This window comes from Pseudopodoces humilis, chromosome 15 (genome assembly GCF_049639895.1).
Source record: "Pseudopodoces humilis isolate 2021_Gansu_Grassland_sample_001 chromosome 15, ASM4963989v1, whole genome shotgun sequence".
NCBI lineage: Eukaryota > Metazoa > Chordata > Aves > Passeriformes > Paridae > Pseudopodoces > Pseudopodoces humilis.
In genome coordinates, this window is record NC_142214.1 from 17458 (window position 1) to 43367 (window position 25910).

The 25910-nt window shown below is 38.6% G+C and overlaps 2 protein-coding genes across 5 annotated transcripts; both read left to right on the forward strand.

Annotated features, from left to right (window-relative positions):
- Positions 1-1187: 1187 nt before the first annotated feature.
- HTATSF1 (HIV-1 Tat specific factor 1) lies at positions 1188-15871 on the forward strand. Its single transcript, XM_005526089.3, has 9 exons — positions 1188-1526; positions 5112-5319; positions 5630-5677; positions 6831-6985; positions 8014-8177; positions 9773-9872; positions 10407-10496; positions 10977-11114; positions 11485-15871. The coding sequence occupies exons 1-9, from the start codon at positions 1350-1352 to the stop codon at positions 11767-11769; spliced, it is 1365 nt and encodes a 454-aa protein (XP_005526146.2). The 5' UTR covers positions 1188-1349; the 3' UTR covers positions 11770-15871.
- A 1507-nt stretch (positions 15872-17378) lies between these two features.
- VGLL1 (vestigial like family member 1) lies at positions 17379-25813 on the forward strand. 4 transcript variants are annotated; one of them, XM_014255259.2, is made up of 6 exons: positions 17379-17664; positions 20147-20208; positions 20768-20973; positions 21543-21962; positions 24040-24099; positions 24740-25813. In XM_014255259.2, the coding sequence occupies exons 3-6, from the start codon at positions 20787-20789 to the stop codon at positions 24778-24780; spliced, it is 708 nt and encodes a 235-aa protein (XP_014110734.1). In that variant the 5' UTR covers positions 17379-17664; positions 20147-20208; positions 20768-20786; the 3' UTR covers positions 24781-25813. The 4 variants fall into 4 exon arrangements, with proteins under 4 accessions (XP_014110734.1, XP_087918798.1, XP_087918797.1 ...); XM_088062672.1 differs by having other exon boundaries at positions 21546-21962; XM_088062671.1 differs by lacking the exon at positions 20147-20208.
- The last annotated feature ends 97 nt before the right edge of the window (positions 25814-25910 follow it).

Genomic DNA, 25910 nt, shown 5'->3' on the forward strand with positions numbered 1-25910 from the left:
ATACTAATTTCCAGAAAACTTCTGTTTATAATTTTTATTTCTGAGTGGAAAAATTATTTTGCCCCAGGCAAACAGCCACGGCCAGTTTTGCTGGAGCCGTTCAGCTCAATTTTCATGTATAACATGTACACTGATACAAGGGGTTTTATAACTCTAGGTTAAGGTTTTCAAAAGAAAACAAGAAGAGTGTGCTGCTTCAGCCTCTAAATAGAAATACTTTAAAATACATTAGCAATTAAAATTCGGTTTTGATGCAATGCTGTCTGGGCTGCACTGTAAAAACCAAAAGATGACACTAGATAAAGGGCTTTTAAAAGAACTGAGAGAAATTTGTATTTAAAATATTTAAGTATCCACAGACAGTGCTAATTGCAGACTTCATTGATGCAAAAGGAATTGAGTGAAGCTGATGAAGCCAAGCTTCATCCCACTAATACGACGTACCAACCCTTTCCTAAGGGAACACAACCTCTCGGCACCCTCAGTCAAGAGGGCAGAGAGAAGCAATGCTATTTCTTGACATTTAGAGTGTCATTTCAATCTAATTTTTCTAATTTTGGTTGTGTCCCTGTCTCCAGTAGGACATGAGTACACTTGCAGTGCCAAACGGCAGCAAATCCTGCACAGCACCACTGGCAGCAAGCAGCTTCACTGTCCAGGGCTGTCGTAGGCGCAACAGGGAAAAGCATGCAGCAGGAAGGACTTTGCCCCAATATTTTATTTATCATGTAAGTAAAGCTGCAGTACTGCCCATGCAAAGCCCATCAACTTACAGCTTCTCGCCCAAAGCAGTCTGGTGCGCCGGGGGCAGCTGCCCTCATGCAGAGCCCCTGCCCGCGGAAAAACAGCGCTGCCGCCTGAGGGGGAAGAGAAACGGGGAAAAAAAGGCGAGGACAGAAAAAGGGACAGGGCCCCTGCGGCGACCACCCCCGCCCCACGGCGGACCCACTGACCTCAGGGCCCGCCCAGAGGCGGGAAAACATGATCTGGCCCCGCCTTGCCTCTGGCCCCTCCCGCTGCGTGCGCCCGCTCCGCCCCCCCAGGAGCGGCTCACCTCCCTCCCGCCCTGCTCCCCATTGGCTCCGCCGCTCCCCGCCTGACCAACTACCGCTCGTCTCATTGGCTACAGCTCGGGGTAAAGGGGCGGGACGGGCGGAAGGTATGGCGGCAGGTTGGATGTTTCCGGTGCAGTGTGCGCGCGCGCTGGGGCGCGGAATGGCCGCGGCGGCCGCGTGAGGTGCGGGGCTGTCCGCGCGCGCTTCCGCCACCAAGAGGGGCGGGCTGGGCGGGGGTTCCTCAGTCGGCGGCGGAAGGAGCGCGGATACCTGAGGCCCGGTTAACGGGACAGGATGAGCAGCGAGGACGGAAACGAGGAGTTCTACCGGCAGCTGCAGCTCCAGCAGCAGTATGAGGCCAAGCCAGCCGAGGGCGAAGACGAGGGCGAGTCCGACCCCTTTACCTACGTGGACCCGGCGGACGGGGCTGCCTACGAGTGGGACCTGGAGAAGAAGGCCTGGTTCCCCAAGGTGGGTACTGGGGAGCCCCGAGGAAGGGGGAGAGGAAGGAGCGGTTGATGCTGGATCTCGTCGGTACGGAGGTGTCCGGATTCAGCCGCGTCGTGTCTGCTGTGAGGGTCTGCAGCACCAAAACACACCTTTTTAGGGGCGAAACCACGGTGTGGTCTCCGTCTTTGACCGGCTACGCTGTCGTGAGGAGCTGTGCGTTGGCTGTTCGCCTTGGCGGAGAGTTTGTAGAGTTGCTTGGGCCTGGGATGAAGTCACGGTTATATTTGTGGATGTTGATCGGAGGTGCCTGGGATGTGTTTAGGTCTCTGTAACTGTGGTGATCTCTTTGTGGGCAGTGTAGAAATGAACTCGTATGTTGGGAGGTCTAGATGAAAATAGAGTTGTATTATGCCTCTTTTATTGTTATCTGAAAATTATTTCAAATAAGAGATATGTTGTTCCATGTCCTTCAGTCTTAGAAGTGCACTTGAAAAGTAAGTGTATTTGTCTTAGTGGCATTTCACGGCGTGGAAATACATTGCAGGTTCTAATTTAAAAAAAAAATTATTAAATATTTTAAGTATAAAGTATGATCTTGCTATAATAACATGACTGTTCAAGGGGAGAATGAACATAAAATTAATATATTGAGCCAATCTACTGACATACAAATGAACTAGTAGTTTTGTTATTATATAGCAGTGAATGAGGGCAATTACTTAATTTAATAATAAGACATTTTATGGCATCTCCTTGATGGATGTAATATGCCAATTCTAGTTTGTGACTCTGAATTCATTGCAATTCAGAGAATCTGAGTGAGAGTGAAGCCTGTGGTGCCAAGTTTGAGTGTGTGTAAACCTAGGAAGGTATCTGTGGAGCAGATGGCTTATGGATGGGTAAAAATGTGAAAAATCCAGACTCACATAGCAGAGCCATGGAGAAATGAGTATATCTGGCTCCCTGTGGGGTGCTATATCAAGTAAGCACAATAATTTGTAAAAGGGTTCTTGTTTTGATCCCATTTCTTCCTGTTCTTCTCGCCTCTCTTTTGAAATGTGTCTTGTCAGTAGGATTTGTCTTTCTTAAGTGCTTTTCTTATCTATTCTGTCTTGGAGAGGAGATAACATTAAGGGTTGGACAGGTTAAATAAGAACAGAAAAGTTCATCGGTGAGTATGATAGAAGTTGATGACCTATCCATGACCCAGAGTACTGCACAAAGATTCTTTACCCAGCTGGATGACATAGTTTTTCAGGTTACTTCTTTTGTGAGATGATTACTAGTAGGATTTTTTATCCAGATAAACTGAGGAGACTGTTGTAACCAGAAGCTGTACTTCTTTCTCCATGGGCAGTAATGAAATTTTTAATCTGTTTCTTGACAAAAGATGAAAATATTCTAACTGGTATAAGTAATTGTTATCTACAGACTGGGATTGCACTGCTGCTCTGCTTTGGGAATACAGTGTCTTCCAAGCTTCTACTAAAACATATTTCAAAGCAGTGCAAAAAGTGAATGAAGGTTTCTGCCAGCATTCCCCAGAAAAATTTGGAGACAATAAAATATGTAATAGAAGCAATTGTAGCATAATTTATTCTTTAATTATTTGTATTTCAGTCTTACTGTATTGATGAATACAAACTTTTTGTAGTGCTTCACAGACATAGCACAAAATAACATGTGGAATTCATCTGCTGCTTGCATCACTTGCTGTGAAAATACAGACATTGGCTGTCATCTGCAAGCACAGGGTGTCTGTTCTTAATTTGGTTAATCTATTCCTTTCCATTTTAGTGGGACCAACAGTTAATTACATACTGACATGCCTCGTAGTATTGTGTTTCTTTTCCTATAAGCTTAATCACCCCAAACTGTATGGATGTGCAGGTAGGACTGACCTCTTTGATGTTATCCACTAGAACTGGTTTGAAGTCCCCAGTAAGTAGTTCTCTGACTTTTTGTTTTTTGTGCTGTCATGGTATGACAGAAGTTACAAAAAAAACCCTTTATATATATTTATATATATATATATATATATATAAACTCCTCTGTGCTTGTAAAAAGACATTTCAAGGTGAAGTGGTAATCATTACATGGTAGGATGATAGCATTTTGTGCAAAAACCATCTTTGTTACTGAGTGGCAAAATTTGATAGTCCATGGTAGGTAATTTGCTAAGAATAAGTGGAGGTTTAAACAGAATGCAGTTCCCCCAGAAGATGAAAAATAATCCTGTTGCAGGTTCAATCAGTAATTTTCCAGTAGGTTCTCTGATGAAAATTAATAGTGCTGTTCACCAGCAAGTATCGAAGCGCCTTAATTCTCTGTATCTCATCAACTGTGGCACTAAGGATTTGCTAAGATGGCTAATGTCAAAGATAATGCACGTGATTAATCTGATTAGAGCAGAGTCTTCTTTTTTCACTAAGTGTAGTTGTACTTTGTCTTGATGCTGTGTTATGTCATAGCTGTAAGAGCAGCTGTTTCCATTCTTTATTGAGGTGTGTGGCAAATCTTGTTTAGCCTAAGAGCTATTTTGTGCTAACCTTTGATGTTATGGGACTCCATGGCATCTTGCATTATTTCTGACAAGCCTGTTATTGTCAGTTTTGCATTTCTGCTTTGTCATAATGAAATTTTAGAGTTGAAACATCAAGTTTCCAATCATTATGAAAGATAAGAAATTACATTTTCATCACTGACACTTGAAATTGCTCTCTTACAGTAGCTTAATGGCATTAAATTTTGTTCCCTTTTGAATACAGATGAAGCAAGTGCAGAAAAGGTCAGAGTCAGATAAAATTTTCAAAGGCTAGGGCTCAGTTTTGGGAAAATATTTCAGAGTGTGCAACTTCAGAAAACACTTCATAATGCAGGGATGCTAAGCTAACAAAAGCAGCTGTGATGTATCTCTGCGTGTGATTGCTAATGGCTAGAAGTGCTGGGTGTAATTTGTGCGTTTTTTCTTTTATTTTGACCTCTAAACATAGGAATTGGCCGATGTTATATTTTATCCGAATATAGTCTCTCTCTGGAAGCAAGCAAGCTAATTCTTTATCAATTCGTTGAACATAAAGTAAAGCCTATTGCCTTAGAAGCAATGTGTTAAAGCACATCTCTGGTTAAGTGCAATATTTACTGCCTGTCAACACAAATATGTCATCTCTGGAAATGATTCCATGAAAAGGCAGATGCCTGCAAATGTCAGTCATTCATCATCTGTGGATAAGTTATTGGCTTACCATCAGTATCACTTTATCACTTCACCACAGCTAGGAGCACTTGGTTTCTGTCCTTCATGCAGATCTAATTCACATGGAAAGCAGAAAGCTTTGTTTAAAAAATGGCAGAACCTGTGGAATGTTTGTGTAAAAACTACATGTGCTGTATGGAATTTGTGTCTTGGCCTAGTTCAGGTAATGGCTGAACTGATTTTTCTTGTTGTGTGTATGGCTTTGAAAAGGTCATTTTAAAAGTTTTAAAATATTATTATTTTCTATGTTGCCAGATTAGAAAATGACCATCACCTAACTAATGTTAAAATATAAACCTGAATTTATAGTTCTTTGAAATTTCATATTAATTTTCCTATTTTTTCTTCAGATAACAGAAGATTTCCTGGCAACCTATCATGCCAACTATGGCTTCCCTGCGAATGAGACAGATGATACTTCATCTGCTTCTGGTACAGCCGCTGAAAGTAATCAACCAGTAAGTTCTAAGACATCAGGAACACAGCCATCAGCAAATAAGACAGGACAAAACCAAACAGATCCAAAACAAAAATCGGAGAAAAGGAAACTAGAGCCAGGTAAGTGACTGAGCACTTCCCTCTGTGGAGGCTGTGACGTGTATTGTACTGAGGGAAAACTGGCAGTTGATTGTTGTTTCTTGGTGCAGCAAAGATAAGGTTGTGCTGGTAATTTTCAGAATGGTTCTAAAATTGTGTGGTATTTCATAGGTATCCTGAATCTGTATACAAAGGGGAAAAAATGCAAATTAAGGCATGTTCAGAGCTTCCCTGTGAGCAAGCAAAAATTCTTAGAAATCTGATGGAATATAAGCATTTATGCTCCCATGTTTAATATATTACCATAACTGAATTAAACTCTTGTGTTTAGGGTGGTTTCATGTTGAAGAAGACAGAAACACGAATGTTTATGTGACAGGTAAGTAATAGTGTTTATTCATCTACTTAGAGCTAAAGATGGTAAAAGAGAATCATATATGTCTCTAATGCCTATCACTTGCAAGCTACTTAATACTTAATGTTATGTTCTTACTGCATAATGTCTTTTTGACCTTTAAATTGCACATGTGAGAAAGAAGTAGAATGGATGTATTCCATGCTTTTATCTGTTAAATCGTGTGAGCTGTGTCAGCCAAGTCACCAATTTATTCTTTTATAAGAAAAACAATTTCTGTAGGCTTTTATGGACTAGGATAATGACAATTTTATGATGAGATAGTGGATCAACTATACGCATCACTTAATCTATAATTTTCATTTGGTCTAACAAATAATTATTAGGTAAGAAGGAGGAAACAGTAAAAAAATCTCGGGAGCAAAAGGAGTAATATGAAAGCTCGAAATTATCTGTGCTCTTACTATGGTGCTTTTCTACCTCTTTAGTGTGGTGGGGTGCTGTCTCTGGATGCATGTACTTAGGTACAGTTGGTGGTTGTGAGCAGTCACAGAAGTGTACATACTTGCATTTTCAAAAATCTTCATGCAGGCCAAACAAGCATGGGACATCTATATAATTTATATGTTTTATATTTATTTATTTATATATATGTATATAATTTTGGTTTTTTTCTTATCCTTAATTCAGCATTCAGATGTTAAAATCTCTATACATTATCAGTTATCCTTCTTACTGAATTTGTAAGTGGAGAAAACAGTTGTCTGTTTATCGGTTGCATTCTTATGTTTGTTTTTTTTTTTGCCTCTGATACCTAGAGGTGCAGTGCAACTTTTGAAGCTTGGGCAGGAGAGTTACATTTGCAGAGGCCTTGGTGTCCACTGCAGTGTTGATGGCATGTGTGACAGTAAATCTCTAAGTGTGCATATAAGGGAGCACAGAGATCTTTCTGTGCATTATTCCTATTACAAGATACAACGATTTTCAAAATACCAGTATGAAGTAGTGCTTAGAAGGTAACGTCCTAAAGGGAAGTGGTTTCTTGCAGTGTATGTAAAATGTTGTCCTTTATTTTGATATCTTTTGGTTAAAGAAACACTATGGGAGGATTTGTTCTCATGAGGTTTTTTATAAAAATAGACCATATTTAAGCCTTCTGTTTGAATTTATTTTGCAGGTTTACCTCCAGACATTACAAAAGATGAATTTGTGCAAGTTATGTCAAAATGTGGTATCATCATGCGAGATCCTCAGACAGAAGAACACAAGATCAAGCTGTACAAAGATAAGGAAGGAAATCTTAAAGGAGATGGCCTCTGTTGTTATCTGAAGGTCAGTGATGCGGTGGAATGCAGTTTTCCATCCCACTGGAGGCACAATATGGCCATTGTTTCAGAATAACATTCAGAAGATTCTTGGAAATCTAAAGCACAGTTTGGAATAGAGGTGTCTGTTTTAAAGATTTACTCCAGAAATGCCCACTTACCTCGTTTGTTTCCTCTTACCCAACCTTACCCTCTGCCTGGAAATGGCTATAATACCTGCTGAACATGTCTTTACGTGCTCTTGTCTTGGGTGCCAGACATTATGGGTTGAAATGGAAGGCTCCTCACCTTTTACTTTGAAAATATGCCACTGTGTAACCAAGAATACAGAAATAACGAGCCTGGAAGGAACATACTGTAGTCTTGTATTTACAGCTTTTAGCTGGGAACTGGTTTGGTTCAAAACTGCTTTCATTCTTTATTAAGGTATAAAAGTTCAGGCTGCAGTACTGTTTCCTTATGTGTTTCACTTGTGAATCATTTGGAAAGGTGGTGATTGCAAGTGCAGCCTGCTTTAGTTCTGCAAGAAGCACCAGGCAGTACTAAATCATCAAATGGCTTATAATCTGTGCTGATTTTGTAATTGTAGTAGTTAGGGCTGTGGATCACCCTAGCATAAATACTGTCTTCACTCTAAAGGACTTTTAGGAAAGCATTAAAAATTTTTTAAGAGTCTCAACATCTGCTGTTCTTGGAAAAGTGATACAAATTTTATAGGAAATCAGTCCCCTGGAACCTTTTTATTTTTGCTTTTAAGCTCATCAGCTTGCTTGGATATTGTATTTTAGTGTCTATGACATATTTGAATTAAATATATGCAGCTGTTTTTGGAAGTATTAATCAGTTACAATGGGAGTGAAGAAATACTGCTTTTGATCAAGAAAACAGTGCCAGCTGTGTGTGAGAAGATGGCATTATGGTTTTCAGTGACAGAGACTTGATTCTTAGCACAGTATACTTAATGACATGTTATTGGAATACAATTTAATTTTGACACGTGCTTTAAAGTTTGTGCCTTGTTTTATCTTCAAACAGAGAGAATCAGTTCAGCTTGCTTTGAGGCTTCTGGATGAAGCAGAAATCCGAGGCTATAAATTGCATGTGGAAGTTGCAAAGTTCCAACTGAAGGGGGAGTATGATGCAAGCAAAAAGAAGAAGAAATGTAAAGACTACAAGAAGAAGTTGTCACAACAGCAGAAGTTTGTGTTTTTTATTTCAGTAAAATATTGCTTGAGTTCTAAGTGCTGTTAGTAAAGTGGTGCTTTCTTTCAAATACAATGCTAAATTTTGCAAAATATAAGTGTTGTCTGACAGTGCAATAGCTTAACTATTGCACATTTGAAGGGGACTAACTCCTAGATTAAATGTTGATATAATGAACTTCTTGTGATTCACATATTAAAACAGTACATAGGGAGCAATGGTACCTTCAGATGTAGAAGAAAATATTACAACTCTGGGGAAAGAGGATGCTGTCTTCATTTTCAGTGGATAAGAGTGTGCGAGTCCTGTCACAATACCTGGGCTTACTGTTGGAAGGTCATAACACTGGCTGCTCATGTATATTCAGTGCCATACTGCAGTAGTTGCAAAGGGCAAGAAATGCTGCCTGCCACAGGAGCAAATACTAAAATCTCTGTAGATTCCCCCAGACATCTCTCTCTGCTATAAAATATACTGGGTTTTGAATTGTACCTTGATTCATTGCTTTTGTTACTTAAAATTTGTTCTGCCTTTTGGAACCAAGAAGATGCAGATTAAAGAGGAAAAAAGTTTGAATAATTTTGATATTTCAGTGAAAGCAACATTCCACTCGGCATTGTAAGTAGTAATGCAGAAATGTTTTCCCATAGGGGGAGCAAAGGCTTCTTGTTATCTTGTCGATGAAAGCCAGAAGTAGATTGAAATGTATCTGCCCCAAAGATACACTGACAGTTCTTGCTGTAAGAAGTCTCCAGTGTGTAGGCAGGTGTATGAAAATTATGAAATTGCATTTGACAGCAATTTGTGTGAGTAAAAGGACTGTGTCCCTTTTGAGTTGAAGAGCATAATTTACTGGTATAACTACTCTCCTCAGAAATCAAATTTTTCTTCAGCTAAAGTAGCAGGTACAAGAAGAAACTTAAGATTTCCCCACCCCAGTATATGATCTTGAGGTTTAAAAGTGCAAGTAAACTTGTGGGGGTTTCTTGTAATAGGATATGAAGTAGGCATTTCTACAAGAAGTAAGATTTGCTGAGAGAAGGCAAAGTCCTAGAACAGACATGCTGGATTACATGACCAGTTTGTTAGTGGCTCTACACTGAGGAACGAAGTACATCTTGTAGTAACGTCTATGGAAGAGTCGGTGTTCTTGCATGTTCTTTTAAATAAATGCAGGTAAATTTTACCTAGGGGAATAGTGGATCTCCTTTTTTACAGAATGAGTTAGGAAAAAATGGTAAAATACTGACATTTTAATTGCACTTGAAAACAGCTGATTCATTTATCTGAATTGATATTAGGAAAGAAATATTTTCTCAGTGTTACAAGAAATACTTTACATTGAAAAATTATTTATATTCCTTGTATGAACTGTTAAGTGCCTTAAAACCTCAAATGCTTTGTAGCAATAATAAACCTGGGTTTGCTTACTAAGTTACTGTGTTTTTTAGAAGAATAACTTAACTCTGTGTCAAAATATATATTAATATATTGCAAGAAATGCCTAATTTATGATTTATTTTCAACAAATACTTGTAGAAACTGAAGAGAGCCGCAACAATATCTTCTTACTGTTGCTTCATTTCATTAGACAGCTGGATTGGAGGCCAGAGAAGAAAGATGGGGCAACTCGAATGCGGCATGAACGCATCGTTATTATCAGGAATATGTTTCACCCCAAGGACTTTGAGGTAGGAAGATGCAGTTTGCTTCTGTAGATCGTGTTGTTAGAAGTTAACATGTCTGAACTTTCTGCCATACAAATTGTAGCAAGATTCTAAGCAGATGAAAAAAAAATTAAACTTGCTGTTTGGGAAGGGCATTCTCTTGTGCCAAACATCTGCTTTAAATTCATTCATCTCTCTCCAAAAGCAAGAAAAAAATGTTGGTAAGAACGTATTTTTCAAATTGGGGTTTTTCACTCTCTGCAAAACCTATATATCTGACAATATTCCTTTCTGGGATGGAAAGAGGAGTAAACAACAGTAATGGTTGGAATGGAGAAATGAGCACAAAATAGCTATATTGACAAGTAGTATTTATTAAATTCAAATAAGAGATGTCTGCCAGCTCCCGGGTGGCTTTGAAAATTCAGCATAACAGTACCTAATTTATGGACTTCTAAGAGATTGACAGATGTGTACCAACCACTGGTGATGGAGCAAAAATGAAGCTGATAGAAGTGACTGCTTGTGTTTAATTAAAGCTGTGTAATTGCTTTGTAGGAGGACCCTTTAGTGCTAAATGAGATAAGAGAAGATCTGCGGACAGAGTGTGAAAAGTTTGGTCAAGTAAAGAAGGTTCTCATATTTGATGTAGGTATTTTTACATGTGTTGGTAGAATTGATGTAATGTGCAAAGGTGCAAAACATTTAGGCTGCTTTAAATATGAGTGAAGGATTCATTTGGGTGTGTTTAGTTCATGGAAACTTGACTTAATCTTTCAGGCTTTAAAACTTTTGGAACTTAATGTCTAAGTACCTGAGTACTTCAGTCTATGTAAAGACAAGCTAACTCTTCCCAGGACCTTGGATACATGTTACAAGTTTGAAAATGTATGAATGCATTATTTGTAGCTAAGCTAGCTGAAACCTTTTTTTGGTTTTTGTGTTCAAAAATTGTGTTCTGTGTGCTAATACAGCAACATGGAAACTTGAAAACTGAACTTCTCAAACATGATTATATATGATCAGAATGGAGCTATATCCTGACTGATAGTATTTGACAATATGAAGGGTATCGGAATGAATGCATTAGTTAGAATATTATTAAATGCAAGTTGCCTGTCCTTACAGAGGCACCCTGATGGTGTCGCTTCTGTGTCATTTAAAGAAGCAACAGAAGCTGATCTGTGCAAGCTGACTCTAAATGGAAGGTGGTTTGGCGGCCGTCAGCTCAGTGCGGAAACATGGGATGGTGTAACAGATTATCAGGTAGCCTTTCATGGTTCTATTTTATCAAATGTCTTCCAAATGGTAAATCTGCTTGAATTCTAAGAGTGCTTGACGTTTCTGTCCCCATACCCTTCCCCTGCCCATGTCTGCATTTATCTTGCCTCTCTTCAAAAGCTGTAGAATGTCTCCAAAAATCACTCTCAATTATTAAACTTAGCAAAAAATTAGAGGACCTGTTTGAGTACTCTAAGTGTCAACTTAGAGGCTTCATGACTGGATGTACAGATCATTAGTTCAGTTAGCATTGAGATATTTCTGTAATAAAAATATTTGTTTAATTTTATCTGTGTAAATACTCATTTTTACAAGTATGACTCTGTAATGATGTGTATAAACACTTCTTTAACAGGTGGAGGAGACTGCAAGAGAAAGGGAAGAAAGGCTCAAGGTGTGGGAGTCATTTTTAGGGGATTCTGACACAAAGGAGCAGCAAACTACATCTGATTCGGATTCTGCATCAAGTAGTCTTAAACTGCCCAAAGGGAAACAACCTCCAGAGGTTAATGACACACTTAGAGAGGATGCAAATGATGAAGCCCATAAGAGGGAGAATAATGGTGAGGGTGTTAATGAAGATGGAGCTCCATCCACCGACAGCAGTCTTGCAGGCAGTGATGGTGAAGCTGATACATAACATCTTTAATACTTTATGAAAGCATGATTTTTAGGGTGATGTTTGAGTGTATCCCTTTCTTCAGGGTGACTGCAGACAATATTCATACAAATATAGATATATTAGAATGCCATCAACTGTGTGCTTTGAAGTTTTCATTAAAAACAGTATTTAATGAGGTTCTAAAAGTTTGTATTAATTGGCTGTTCGGGTAAAGTAACTCAAGTTGCCAAGAACTCAGTAAAACTCATCAGACATATTTTGTTCTAACTATGCTTGTTAGTGTTTCATCATGTGAGTGTGAAATATGTTCCAACCCTTAAGTTTATGTAACTATATGTAACTTATGTAATGCAGAGCTTTTACAAGATTTGTGGATTGTACTGTTAATTTTCCTAAAGCCCTTGGAACTCAGTATTTCAATAATTTGTGTCCTGGTATGTTGGATCATTTTATTGAACAAGTGCTGTGATCCATATAGGGTGAATGCATTGGACATGTTGCTATGTATTAGGTGGCAGATGGTGAGTAGTATCAGGTCACAAGCTTAAAGAAAGTGGCAGAGAGTGTTGCCATAGCAACCCTAAGGTAAACTGAGTGAAGAGAGGTTATTGAATCACAGCATCCAGCAAATTAGTTTTTCCTTCTCCTGTTTAGATCTTCTGTTGATGTTGGATAGAGGCTGGAATTATGTCACAGAGACCAGAAATGCATGAACACACGTATTCTAGGCCATAATAACATTGATTTTACACTCTCATGGTCTGTATGCAGTAGGTATCAGAATAGGTTTTTAATTTTTGTGGTGGCTTTATTAGTTCTTGCTTTAAAATAAAAGTAAAGGGTTTTTGTTAACTTTGTTAGCAAATGTGAGTTCTCCTCAACATTTTAGCTTAGCTCTGTGTCCTCCTTACAGTAGGGAGGATCTTCCATATTTCATAAAACTTAAATGCTTTTGGCAACTCAAACTGCAGTTTGTTGTGCAAAAGTTAGAATACTTTAAAATATGCTTTCAAATAATGCTCTTATATGGAAAAAGCACATTCTAGTCCTCTTCAAAATATTTCCAAAAGCAAGGACTTAGAAGATATTCAAACTTTGGAGATCTTAATAAGTGGCAGGCTTTCAAAAATAACTGAGTGGAGCTATTTTGGGCATAGTGTCTTAACTTAGAATTCCACTATTTTGATAAGTAAGAATAGAAGAACATGGATTTAGGCACTAAATAATTAAAAATTCTTAGCATGCTGTTCATATGGATGGTTACCAGTGCACATTTGCAAGGAGGATCCTTTGAATTTTTTTTAATTCATATTGGATTGCAAGAAACTGTAGATGATAATTCCTATGTTTCCATCATGAGGTAATCAGAATACTCTGAAAATGTTATTTTCAAACCTTGTGCTATGAGATTACCATACAAATTTTTTCCTGAATTCTATATGGTTGTCTAAGTTTGTTGGTTTTTTTTTAATATATAGTCAATATGTGTGGGTGGCTATATCAACAAGAGCATATAAGTTATCACTTGTCATTGTGGTTATAAGTTACATCTTTTGCGACAAAAATAGCTGTCATATTTTAATACAGGGGTTAAAAGTCCGGGGGCTCATAATTACGCTGATACGACAAATTTCACATTATGAATTGCAATATAAAGAAGAGATGTAGCTCTTGCCAGCTAAAAAAAAAGTAAATTTTCTCATCTTTCCAAGTGTCTGGATTGTGTGTTTCAGCAGAGCAGGTGTTTGAAGAATTCAGGGAATTTGGAACACTGCCTGCTTAGTAGCTGTAAGTAGTGGTGTATTCAGATACATTTCTGGGTTGTGTTGGTTCTGCCATAGTTATTTTTATTGGTAAGAAGCACCACAGACCTTTGAGAACTGAAAGTGTTTGCATATGAGGATGTAGTTTAGTGTGGTGAGTATTGCTTTCAGTGCTCCTTTTCTTCTTCCAGCTTCTAGACTCCAGGCTTTAGGTCTCTTACTCTTGTGTTTGGTTTGTTTGTTTTTTTTAAGGGAGCACAGTTTTGTAACACTACACAGTTAATCACTTGTTTTACAGTGGAATTACAACTGATATAGGGAAACTTGTGGAAATGCCTACAACTTTTAAAGTTCTATGAAGCCTTACCATGGTATCAGATTTGGAAAACAAGGTTAGTGTTAGTGTTTGAAATAAGACTTTGAAAAATAAGGAATTGTCGTATGTGCAGTAAACCTTCCTCTCTCCAATTGATGTGCAAATTTGATTGGCTTGCTGCAGAAGTTCAATGTGCTCTTAGTCCTTTCCCCTTCTCCTTTAGACTTCACACTAAAGTAGAGCACCAACAAAGACTGAGACCAAATGCTTTACTGGTTTTCCTATTAACTAGGATTCTTAAGAAATAAAAGTTTTTTTTCCATGCAAATATGTTGTTCTCAAGTGTGGCATTGTACTCAAACTTGTATTTTCCTTTTGTCTACCTCCGTTTTCCCCAGTAAAATGTAAAAATATATTTTTATGAACTATTCATTGAGTTATTGAGGCATTTAGTAGTCCAAGGAGAGGTTTATGCATCTGTGACTCTTTTCAACAGATTTTCATTAAAACCAAATTCTTCAGATGATTTCCTTTTTGGACTTACTTATGAAGTTTATTAATCAGTCTCAACAGAAATCAGAGAATTTCACAGAAGTTAAAATTGTTATTTTGAATTATGATTGTGAAATTCTTACAGAGCAGTAATGTTTAACAGGAAATTTTAACAAATCTAAATAGGCTGAGTTGCTTTTTAAAATTACTTTTTTTTTTACTGATCAGCATCATACATAAATTGGTAAGAAATTAAAACCCTAAAGGAATTTTCACTTTATTTTTTCTTTTATTAAAAGTGTTTTCTAATTGCTTTTCTTGCTCATTAGAAGTGACAAAAACAACCTTTTTGCTCAGTTTCTGAGGTTTTTTAGGTCCCATTCCAGTGGTCCAGTATACTGCATGTTTCTCCATCCCTGTGATTTTAGTAAAACACTCACTTTAAAAGAATCTGTCTCCTTTCTTCTGTATATAATGAAAACAATAACTAGCAGCAGGTTGAAACAATTTGTGGATAGTTATTTGTGCTCAGTTTTGAACTAGAGAAATAGTTGTTTCTACCAGTTTTCAGTGTAACTAAATTGATGTAAAGCCACTTAAATACAATATGAGAGAGTAATAACTGATTCTTCAGCATAATTTGGCGGAATCACTTTCTGAACCATTCAAAATAACTGCTTAGCTTCATGATAAATCGGTAGTTTGCTTTAGAATCAAATGCTGTTCAGTGGTTTGCTGGGAAGGAATTTTTATAGAGTTATAGGTATTCACCAGAGATGACATGGTTGGAGGAGCATGGCCAAGGTAGACACCTGGAAACAGAAACCTTCAAAATAAAAAGCTTTTCAGGAGGTTTTCTCTTTTTTCACAGGTTCTCGAATGTTCGTATACAGGTGTAAAGAGAGAATTAGTTTCATTTTGCATCAAAATGTTTATCTGTTTCTCCTGCTGGCTTTTAATTTTTTTTTTAATTGAATTTCAGTCCCTCATACAGCTTAGGTTTTGTATAAGGACTGCAATTCACTTAAAATCTTTAGTATGTTAAATGCAGTGCATTTTAGCTAAAACATGTCCTAGACATTATTCAGTTAAGGTTAACCTATTAGCAATTACAAATAACTAGCTTAATTAGCTTAATTCACTTAAGAAAACTTGAAGGTGTTGGATGCTTCATAGAAACCCAAACTTGCCTTTCATCAACATTCATATCCTGAATTCTTGAACTTAAACCGAGCCAAATTTGGGGAAAAAAAAATATATATATTCATATAAGTTTTAATTGGATTTTAAATTCTTATTTTTATTTCTACATTTGAGGAAGCATACTGCAGTGTGGTAAATGAATTCTGTGAGTTGTGTATTTGTGTTGATTTGACTTGTGTCTATTGTTGTGCTCATTATAGCTTGACGTCTTACTGTCAGGATACTCTGAAAGTTCTGTAATATATTTATAGAATTATAAAACCTTTTTCAGCAAACTGGCTTTTTGCTCATTCTGTAATATGAAAGTATATTGTTAGATTAAACTTTTCAGTAAGTAAACTTCAAATTTCTTCTGACAGGTGATTTTCTTCCTATAAAATAATCATTTTAATTTATCCGTTAGAAAAGCAACACTACAAAGCAAATGGTATTTGAATAATATCTAGATTTGTGACAGCATCTGAGAATACCCTTTGTTTGTCTTCAATTTGTTTCTTAAAGGGGTTGTGTTTTATACTACCTTTTTAATAAACAAACTCATTAACAGAGCAAGTCTTTGCTGATTAGTTTTAAGATAAGGTATTCCTTTTTTCCTCAGTAGAAGATACCATAATGTTTGGTGCACAGGGGCTTCAGTTTATAAACCACTTGTGTTAATGTGCCAGAACTTTCAGTTGGACCCAGTAGACACGGTGCTTGAACTGTGAGTGGGATACAGTATTTGTTCCCTATAGGGTTTGGTCTCAGCCTTCTTCCTGGCTTGGGGTGTTAATGGACCTGCATGGAAAGGAAAGGAGCAGGAAGGATTACTGCAGACACTGTAGTTAAAATTGAGATTGTGAAGATGTTTTTGATAAGGACAAGTAAAATTTTAATTTTTATTCTCAAAGCTTTGACACTTTGAATGCTTCAAAAGCACTGGAAATCATTCAATTCTTGTACTGAAGAATAGGGATTATAATTCCATTTTACCCTGTAGTTCTTTCTAGGAGTTTTAAATTGATGCCACCTTAACCTGAGGAGAGCTTTAACTGTCAGCCTGAGAGGAAGATCTCAAATAAGGTCTTGAAAAGCTTTAGAAGAGCAAATGTCTGCCATATGGGACAGTTTAGAAAAGGGAGTCAGAGCGATGGAGATGTTGAGGGCTCTCGCCTTGCTGGTGGAATGGAATCCAGTCTGTCTCACCATCAAAATCTTTTACGCAAACAGTGTGTCAATAAAAGGTTAAGCACCATCATGGGAATTCTCCCAGCCTGGTAGTTAAGTTGTTCTGGGAAGGGCAGTGGGTGGATTAATTTGTATTTAGGCAGAGGGAATTGGATTGTGCTCTCCAGCTTTCTGGGTGAGTAACCAAACTCCAAAGCTCTACAAAATACATAATGTCACCAGTTTGGTGACTAGTTCCCCAGCGTGTTTTTTCCAGCTGAGACTGGCAAGTTTGACCCTGTTTCAGCATTTCTGGAATGACTAATTTTTTTAATTTTGGTAAACTTGCTACAAAAAAAACCCCAAACTTTCCTGCTTACAGCCCTTACAGAACAAGATTATTTTTTTTTTCTCTCTATAGTTATTAAAACAGATCCAGCAAAGAAAAGTGAGAAAATTGATTATCCAGTTTATCTGGGTTGGAAACAGGTAATCTTTTTTTCAAAGGTGTTTTGTAGTTACCAACTTCAGAGTGAATATTCTGTAACATGGCATAGGAAAAGTCCTTTATCATTCTGGGCAAGTTTGGTTCTCTGCCATAACTTATAATACTCTAAACTTTTCCAAGGTCCACAGTGTTGTCTTTTTTGTGTACACATGGTCGTAAAAAAACAAACAACAAAAACCAACCAAACAAACCTAAACCTACTTGCAACCCTATTTTCCTCATTCCTGAAATCTCCTAACCTGGCTGACTTGTTGGAGTGCATTTCATGCATTCTTAGCAGATAGGATGAAGGAAACGCCTCATTCTGTGCAGCTGGAGGCTAGAAAGTGTGGGGAGTTCATGAACGTGGCTTGTCTTCTGCTGCAGTCGCTGCAGTGCACTCAGAGCTGGCTGGGCCCAGGAAGGATCCCGACCTGCTGGACACAAAATGGGTGTCCCACATCCAGAAAATTTGACTGATGTGATGCTGCTGACAGTGAGTTAAGGTAGGAGAATTCACTGACTTCCTCAAATGTTTCCTTATAGGGAGCATAGAGGAATAACTTGATGAGAGGGAATGCCTGCTTGTTAAATTGTGGCTTGCTACTTGGGAAGTGGGATTGATTTTTTTTTTTAAAAAAAAAAAACTGGTTTGAGCTACATGAAATCAAGAATGAAGAGTTCCCTGCCAGATGCTCCAGTAGCAGGAAATCAGGAAACTGCTGGCAAGGGTGGGGAATGTAAAAAACATTGTAAAGTATTAGCTCTTGTGGTGAGCTGTCAACAGCCACCACTCTTATGCCTGTCTTGACCATGGGTCCTTGTCCGCACGAAGAAGAAATAACTTGGCCAAATATTTGCACTATTTTGCCATTATTAAATGCATTCTAAGAGTAGTGTGATATGAGCAGAGTCCATTTCATCCTGAGTTCCACTTCTACTCTCTTTTGACAATGGTTTGTGGCAGACACAAGTTGGAAGGATTTCTGCCTTTTGCAGACTTTGTGCTGGATGGTGGAATAATAGGAAGTTCAGGTAATGAAGACTACAGTGCTCCAAATTTAGGTCCTGTCTCCTGGGATATTAGAATCCTTACGCACATATGATCACTGAGATGTAACCGAGGTTATACCTGGCCTTCCTTTGGCTGCTTGTTGGAAAGCTCAAGAGATTTTTAGGGAAATGGTAGAAAGAAAGAGGTAGATGACCTATTTTACTTTAAAATACATTATTTTTCCAGCATTTTAACTGGTCACAATCACACAAGCTGCTGCACACAAATAAATTCTGGGCTCCTTTAGCATTGTTTATGTCAGGAGCTAGTTAAGCATATTAATAAAGTGGTACAAAGACATGATGGCTTTTACTGAGTCAAGAGTGGGAAAAGTGGCCCTCTGGGCTGGCGTTAATGCATTCTAAATTGTATGTTGATGTGTAATGCTGGAGCAGAGAAGGAAAAGCTGCTTTGCTTCTTGCTCTTGAGATGACTCCTTGTCCTTTCTCAGGCATTCTAGTTGCTCATGACAATTTTCAGTGGCAAGTATTGGCCCCCGGCTGAGCAATTGTAAAGTTCCCTGACCCAAATAGCAGGACACTTTCTAAAACAAGACTGGGAAAAAACTGTCTCCTCCTGTGCCCGAAGTCCTTCCAGTTGTGTGGCTGGGTTGTGCTAGTTCCTGCTTCCCCTCATAGGCCTTGAGAAGGTGCCTGTGTATTGGGAGGAAGTGTTTCTTTAAGTTTTCCATATCTGGGAAAGCTGTTATGAAAGTTATGAAAGTTATGAAAGACTGTGTTCTTAATCAGATTATGTGACCTTGCAGTCCTGTTCCCACTGCTGTGTTTAGCTGAATCTAAGAGGATGGGGAAAAAGCAATAGAAATTTTAAAATAAAGACTAAGGAGCTCTAGAGTTTAGACATGAGTTGGCAGTTGCTGACAGGAGATAAGGGCTGGATGAGCAAGTGACCATGAGTCAGGGAGAATTGAACAGAGCACATGGTTGGAGATGGAGGTAATAAGCAAAACTAGACATGGAAGCAAATAATAAACGTGGAAAAGAAATTTGTAGGAGAAGGCTTAAGCATTAAAATGGGGATAGATTATGGCTTGACAACCTTAATCCTCGCATTTTCAGCCTGAGCAGTTTTTTTCGTGTGCAAGAAAATTCTGAGAAACTATTTGAAGGCAGTCTTCACAGGCGCTTCAGAGTATCCTTTGAGACACAGATGAGTGTAATGTTTATTTGTAAGCTTCTGAGGATTGGGGGATGTATGACTAGGAAAGAAATCAGATAAATGTGTTAAACTAGGTTAAGCAGTGCTGTGTATTGCAGGGTTAGTTGGATGGAAACAGGTATCTAATGGGTCATGAGGTTTTATGCACTACAACTGGCTATTGGCTAAACCTTGCCCTGATCTCTGAAAAATAACAACCTTCCTTTTGCTACCAAGATAAATCAATTATACTATGCAGTGTCATGAGCTGACAATGAGATTGGAAAATTGAATGGAAACAGCAGATGCTTTACTGCGTTTGTAGCCTGAGCCTTGCTAAATACAATTTTGATTAGAGCAGGACTTGTGAGCTCTGTCTGTGAGCTTGCTCCCTCGTGGCCAGAAACTGTACAAGTGCATGAAAATTATTCTTCTCCAGGGCAAGCAGTGACATTCCTGTCCTACTCTTACCATATCTGGCAGCAGAGATTTTTAAAGAGAACAAAAAGGAGTCTTACAATCTTCTGTTGACTTCCTGCAAACTATTTTAGTATAGTTCCTGCCTTAAAACTGTAAATTCTGGCTGACCCACAGTGTGTGTTTCAGCAGTCTTGCTCCAATGTTTTAAGCACCTGGCAGACCCATCATGATCCTAGGTAAGTTGTTTCAAACAAGAAAAGGTTATTTCTTTTGGTTTTGTTGTTTTTTTTCTTTTTACTTCAATTTGCCATTATTTTAGTTTCCAATAATTTAATCTGAATGTCTTTTTCTAACAGGTGAAGCTATTCATTACTCTTAGAAGTACTTTTTTTGGAGATCTGTGCTGACAGTGATTAAGGTGCTTCAGACTTTACCTTATCTAAAATTATTATTTTCAGCTGTTACGTAGTATAGTGGGGTTTGGGGTTTTTTCTGCTCTTGTTTTGTTGTTTGTTTGTTTGTTTTTCACGCCATCCTTGTGTTTTTTGAATACAAAAACCTAAATTGGACAAAGCATTTTGATAAGTTCACCCTGAACTTCATTCAGGGATAGTGCCACCTCTGAATTATTTTTTTAACTGTTTCAGTTCTTCCAGAGGGCACATTTGCACAGTACTAGGTCCTAAGCCCAGACTTACAAAGTCAGGGTGAGAAATGAAAGCTGATGGGTAGATGTGCCCATTCTGCCCAAGTATTTAATTTTAGTAGTAGCTAATAAGGAAATCACTAAAGAGGAGGTGCATGGAAGAAGCGGAAAACCAGAGAATCTAATCCTACTAATAAGTGTTCTTCTGGCCCCTACCATTTTTGGGAGGAAGCTGGGATCACCACTCACTAGGCACTTGAAGTTGAATACTGTCCCTTTGACCTGTCTGGGTTTTTTTTTGTTTGTTTTTTTGGTGATTTTTTTTTTACAGGGACTGTTGGCCATTAAAAATGGAAGAAGCAAGGAAGCTTTCCCCAAAGCCAAGTAAAAGCAAAGAGCCTGTGAAAACAGAATGGGGATCTCAGAGCGTGGTGTTCACCTATTTCCAAGGGGACATTAACAGCATGGTAGATGAACACTTTTCTAGAGCTCTCAGCAATGCCAAGAACCCCCAAGACCTGAGCACAAAGCACAAGGGTGAGACTGATGTCTATAAAGCCTGGTGTTGGATGGGGGCTTTCACTAAGGAATTTAAGATCTGTTGAGCTTAAATTTCGAATTGTGTGCAAACAGAAAGCAAGAAAATCATACTTGTAAAGCCCTAGGTTATGTAGTTGGAACTTCCTGGGTAAATCCCTGTGATTGCTGGAGTAATTCCTAAGCTTTCCATGGGCCTGTTGGCAGGACTAGGTCATCATTTTCCAGCCAAGTGTCCCCATTACTACTGGATGCAGTAAGTGCATTATGACTTGTCATCTTAACAAAAATATATTTGTCTAAGCTTGCAGCTGTCAAAAACCTGCCTAAATTGGTGTTGTGTAGTACACATTTAATACTTAGTAGAAACATTGATGGTAGTGGTTTAATCTGCCTTTAGTATGAATTTGTGTTGATTTTTAAGATAAGCAGCACTAAAGTGATTATATATTTCTGTAAAAATTAATATGCAATCTGGTAGCATTCCCTTGGAAATCCACTGGAATTTGCCTTGGGGAAAAAAAGTAAGAATTGACGAGACTTCAGATGCTTTTTTTTCTCTTTTTAAGTAGACAGCATGTTTCCCCATCAGTGGAATTTCTCTTCATATTGCTGCAAATCATATCCATCATCTTCTTCAACAAACATGGCAAATTCTGCTCTGAATTGTTCTGCTGCTGGTGTGGTAGGCCAGTGCCAGCCATCATCTCTGTGTAGTTGTCCAGCTCAACCTGCAGATTTATGGCCCTTCCTTCCAATTGGGACTCCCAGTGTAACCAGTTCAGTGTATCCTCACACCCTTCCTGACCTGCATGCAGCTGATGAGCTGATCTCTGACAGGAAATACAGTTCTCTTCTTGGCCTTCTGCAACGGGAAAGGTGCTTAACATCCATGCAAGAATGCACCATGAAGCAACACTCAAGTTCTGCTTGTATGACTGGACCTGCAAGGTTACAAAATATGAGTCAAAGTTCAGCTCCTGGGGGAGGTAAGAAAATGCTATCACTTTATTCTTTGATGGCATCTGATGTAAAGTGACAGAATAATACCGTCTGTTCCTAAGCTTTTCAATCTGGATCCAACTTCAGGCAAACTCACAGAAATATTTTACAGTAGGTAACCCTGATATGTCCTGTGGTACTTGGGATCAATTAGCCATATAGTATGGGTTAATCAAAAAATGTGTATTGACTACTCACACAATATTTCACCTTCTGGCTTGACTATAAGCTTGACTATAAGCATTATTCATAGTGCTATCACAATCTCTAATACCCATGGATATCAGGTATGGTGTGTACCAGATACTCCCTCACTGGGACCAGAAAGGGGTGGCCAGGAAAAATCCCTGAGCAGCCTCTTTTACTGTGCAGGCTCTTTATGTTCTGAGTACAGGATGGGAAACTGCAGCTCTTACCAGCATGACCATGGCTTTTTCTACCTCCCAGTCTGTCCGTAGCTGGAATGATGTGGGTACGGGGACTGGTGGACCAGCCTTGCCTTGTCTCCTGGCTAAGAAATCCCTGCCATGAGGCACTGCTGCTCTGCCTGCCAAAGGTTATGTCTGCTCCCTGAAAATTTCTCAGAGCTAATGCAATTCACACAGTGATTTTGTTGCTTGTTTATTATCCACAATTACTAGGAATCCAAATCCTAGGTACTACCAGCACACAGCAGAAAGATGCCTTAAGTTCATTTATGTCCCCACAGTGTCTAGATCTGCTGGATAAAATTGTTCTCTTGTGAGTAATTCTGCCTTTGTGAAGCTCTCTGGGGTCAGGCTTCCTGGCCAAAACACTGATGCCTGTTGGGGTACATCTACATTGCTGTTCGTGGGCGTTCCCCAGTCAGGCAGCTCAACACTGGTCTCCAGGAAAAAGGGTTGTGAAATTGTTTAGGAAGTCTGCTGGAAAAATACAGTGTGTCCTACCTGGTGCTTCTAAACAAAAAAAGATCAGGCATGTGATGAAGCCATCCTGAGGCTTAGGTTTTGAAAAATAAGCAGCTGTGAAATACCTCCTGGTTACCCAGTTTCAGAATTGCATCTGCAGGAATTTAGGAGAATGTGGGCTAAAGACTGCCTGCAGATTACAAGCAGGAGTTTATCTACAGTTCCTCTTTTGAGGATACAACAGAGCTATGTTGTTATGAGGACCCTGACTGTGGGTGTTTTGCTGAACTTACTACTGCTAGAACATCTAATGCCTGTCTGTGGCTGTTCGTGGTAGAGTGTCTGTATCTTCAGCTGGAATGCAAACTTTCTGCTCATGGTATATGAGCAGAGGTTTTGTGTATGTGTTGCATAGGTGCGCACCCTATGCTTTGTGTAGCTAGTGAATGAGAATTTCATTACTTTAAAGACAGTGTCTGAACTGGGATCTCATTTATGAACAAGGTAAGGTGCCCTCTTCCCCAAAGGGAGTAATGTGAACCTATCAAGGCTTGGGAGCCCCAAGAACTGACTCCTTCAGAAAAATACCTATTTCATTAAATTAGTCTTGTGTTGATAACAGGGAAGCACTGCCAACAACAGTAGGCCTTTTCCCCAAAAAATTCAGAATGAAAATGAGTGAGGAAAAAATTGAAAAGGAAATTAAACAGCTCAGTATTCCCCAGCCATTACAAATCAAAGCCCTTTTCTTCAGGATGTATACAGGGCCTTTCTGAATATTTGGGAGCCTTTAAACAACACACATGTAGCACCATCCTTGTGATTATCAAACAGCCTGACAAGGATCTATAAGAAATAGCTGCTCCAGGTTCAGAGGGAGTCTTTAGCAAATCCCTAGGATGTGTGCATTTAGTTTGGCTGTAGGAGTCCTTTTTTCCTGGCTCTATCTGTTAAATATACTTCTCCTTGCTCTGTGTCGTGTTTAAGAACAGCTGATGTTTATATCTATGGAAGTGTATGTTGCTGTGCCAGACAGCACAGAGCTCCTCAGCACCTGTGCTATAGGCTGGGCTGCAAAAGCACAAGGTTTCTTTAGTAACTACTGCCTACTTTTATCTCTGTGCTGAATCTCTGCTCATCCCCAGTATTTTTTTTTTTTTTTTTTTTTTTTAAGAGAGGAAAGCAAACTCTTACCAAGGCTCAGAAAATCCCAGTGTAAGCCATGCCACTCCAGGTGAGTAAAGAAACCAGCAGGTTTAGAACAAATCAGACAGCAGACTTGCTTATGCATGTAGTATTAAAGATGCTTCCTTGTTTGCTTTTGTATTTCAAAAGCTCATTTTTCCCCCAGATAGAATCACCACCTCCCATAACTACATTAACAAAGAAGAAGCAAAACTCTACATTATATCAAAATGAGACACATGGTTTGTTTTGGGTTTTTTTACCCCATCTACCTTAGTTTTTGTGCTTATACCATCAGGCTGCCATTTCACAATGCCTGTTTTGCACTTGCTGTCCAAGTTTCAGATCCCAAAAAGATAGAACAGCCCTTGCTTTGTACCTCAAGCGCACATGTGGTAGCACTGCTGCAGTTTGCACCAACAAACCCACCGTACTGCTGGGTGAGTTGTTCTAAGAAATTATTCCCAAAGCATCCAGGCTTCCATATTATTTGTCTCTTGACAGTGGTCATATCCCATGTTCGTTCTTTGATGTACAATGTTTTGGGAATACTTTGAATGGGTCATTCTGGTTATTCTAGTAAGTGTTCTTCTGCACCAGACTCAAAGGTGCAAATCTGTTTGCACGTCATCTCAAGAGATTGCAAGGACTGTGCTGTTTGACTGTCCTGATGCTGCTGTGTCTTTCAGGTATTCAGCTTCATGACAGAAGACGAAATTTGTACTTCTAGCACCTGAATGTTTCCACTTTGTTCTGAAAGAGCAAGTTATTTCAGTGAACATTTTATTATTTGCAACTGTGAATCAAGAAGAAACCAACTGCAGCTAATCCCATGTTTTTTCGCTCAGCTGGAGGAATACGTGTACTATTTACTGTTTGGGGAATGACAAAATAACCCTTTTCTATACAGTAAATAATTTCTAATGTTTTTGCTGTTAATTTGGCAGTATGTTTGTTGTGGCGATATATTGTTTATTTAAGGCTTTACATGTAGCCCTCTGGAAAGGACTCCTGCACTTTTTTAATTTTTGTGTTTATTAATTTACCACCTCCTGATAAGAAGCACATTTCTTATCAATACAGCTGATAACCTGTAAGTACAGGGACGCAGTTAGCATAAATTCGGTGCTGCAGCTTCGTAGCTTGATTTGATACCTCCATGTTGCTTAAAATAGTCTTAGGCCGCTGGCAAGAGACTTCAACCACAGGTCAGCAAAGCACATTATTGTATTTATGTTTCAAAAGTGCAGCAATTTGTGACCATACTTGCAATTCCTAGGAATACTCTTCAGAAGTTTGTTATATACCTATGCCTGAAGGCTCTGTTCTGCCTTCTCACCAATATATAATCATCCTCTAGAAAGCTATGAATTCACATTAGCTCGGAGAGGAAACCTAGATTCTCATTGGGTGCAATTAAAATACCATTCAGCAAAAAGCTGCAGGTAGGAGTGTTCTATTTTCCCAGCCTCTCTGCAGGTGTAAAAGATTCTTTTTCTAAATAAGCTCTGGGTTTACTTCTTCCTTCTCCACTGGTTATACATTAATATAATATAATGTAATGGAGTATGATTATCTTTTTGTGACAGCTCTATGCTGTTCCTGAAGGCAATTTGACCTCTGAGATATCAGAACTTGTGATTTTATAGAACAAATCCTGAGCTAGTATAAATGTTTGTGACAATTGCACCAGATAGCTCTGCTGCCACTGCTCCAGTTATAACGCCTTGTGTAATTTAATAAATAATATGAGCTTAGCAAAATTGAGTGTTTATGGTACTAATATAGAAACTGAGATTTTGGAAGTTCTTTTTTAAATTTTACAAGTTTGCTCTAGCAGTTACATGTTCTACATCAATC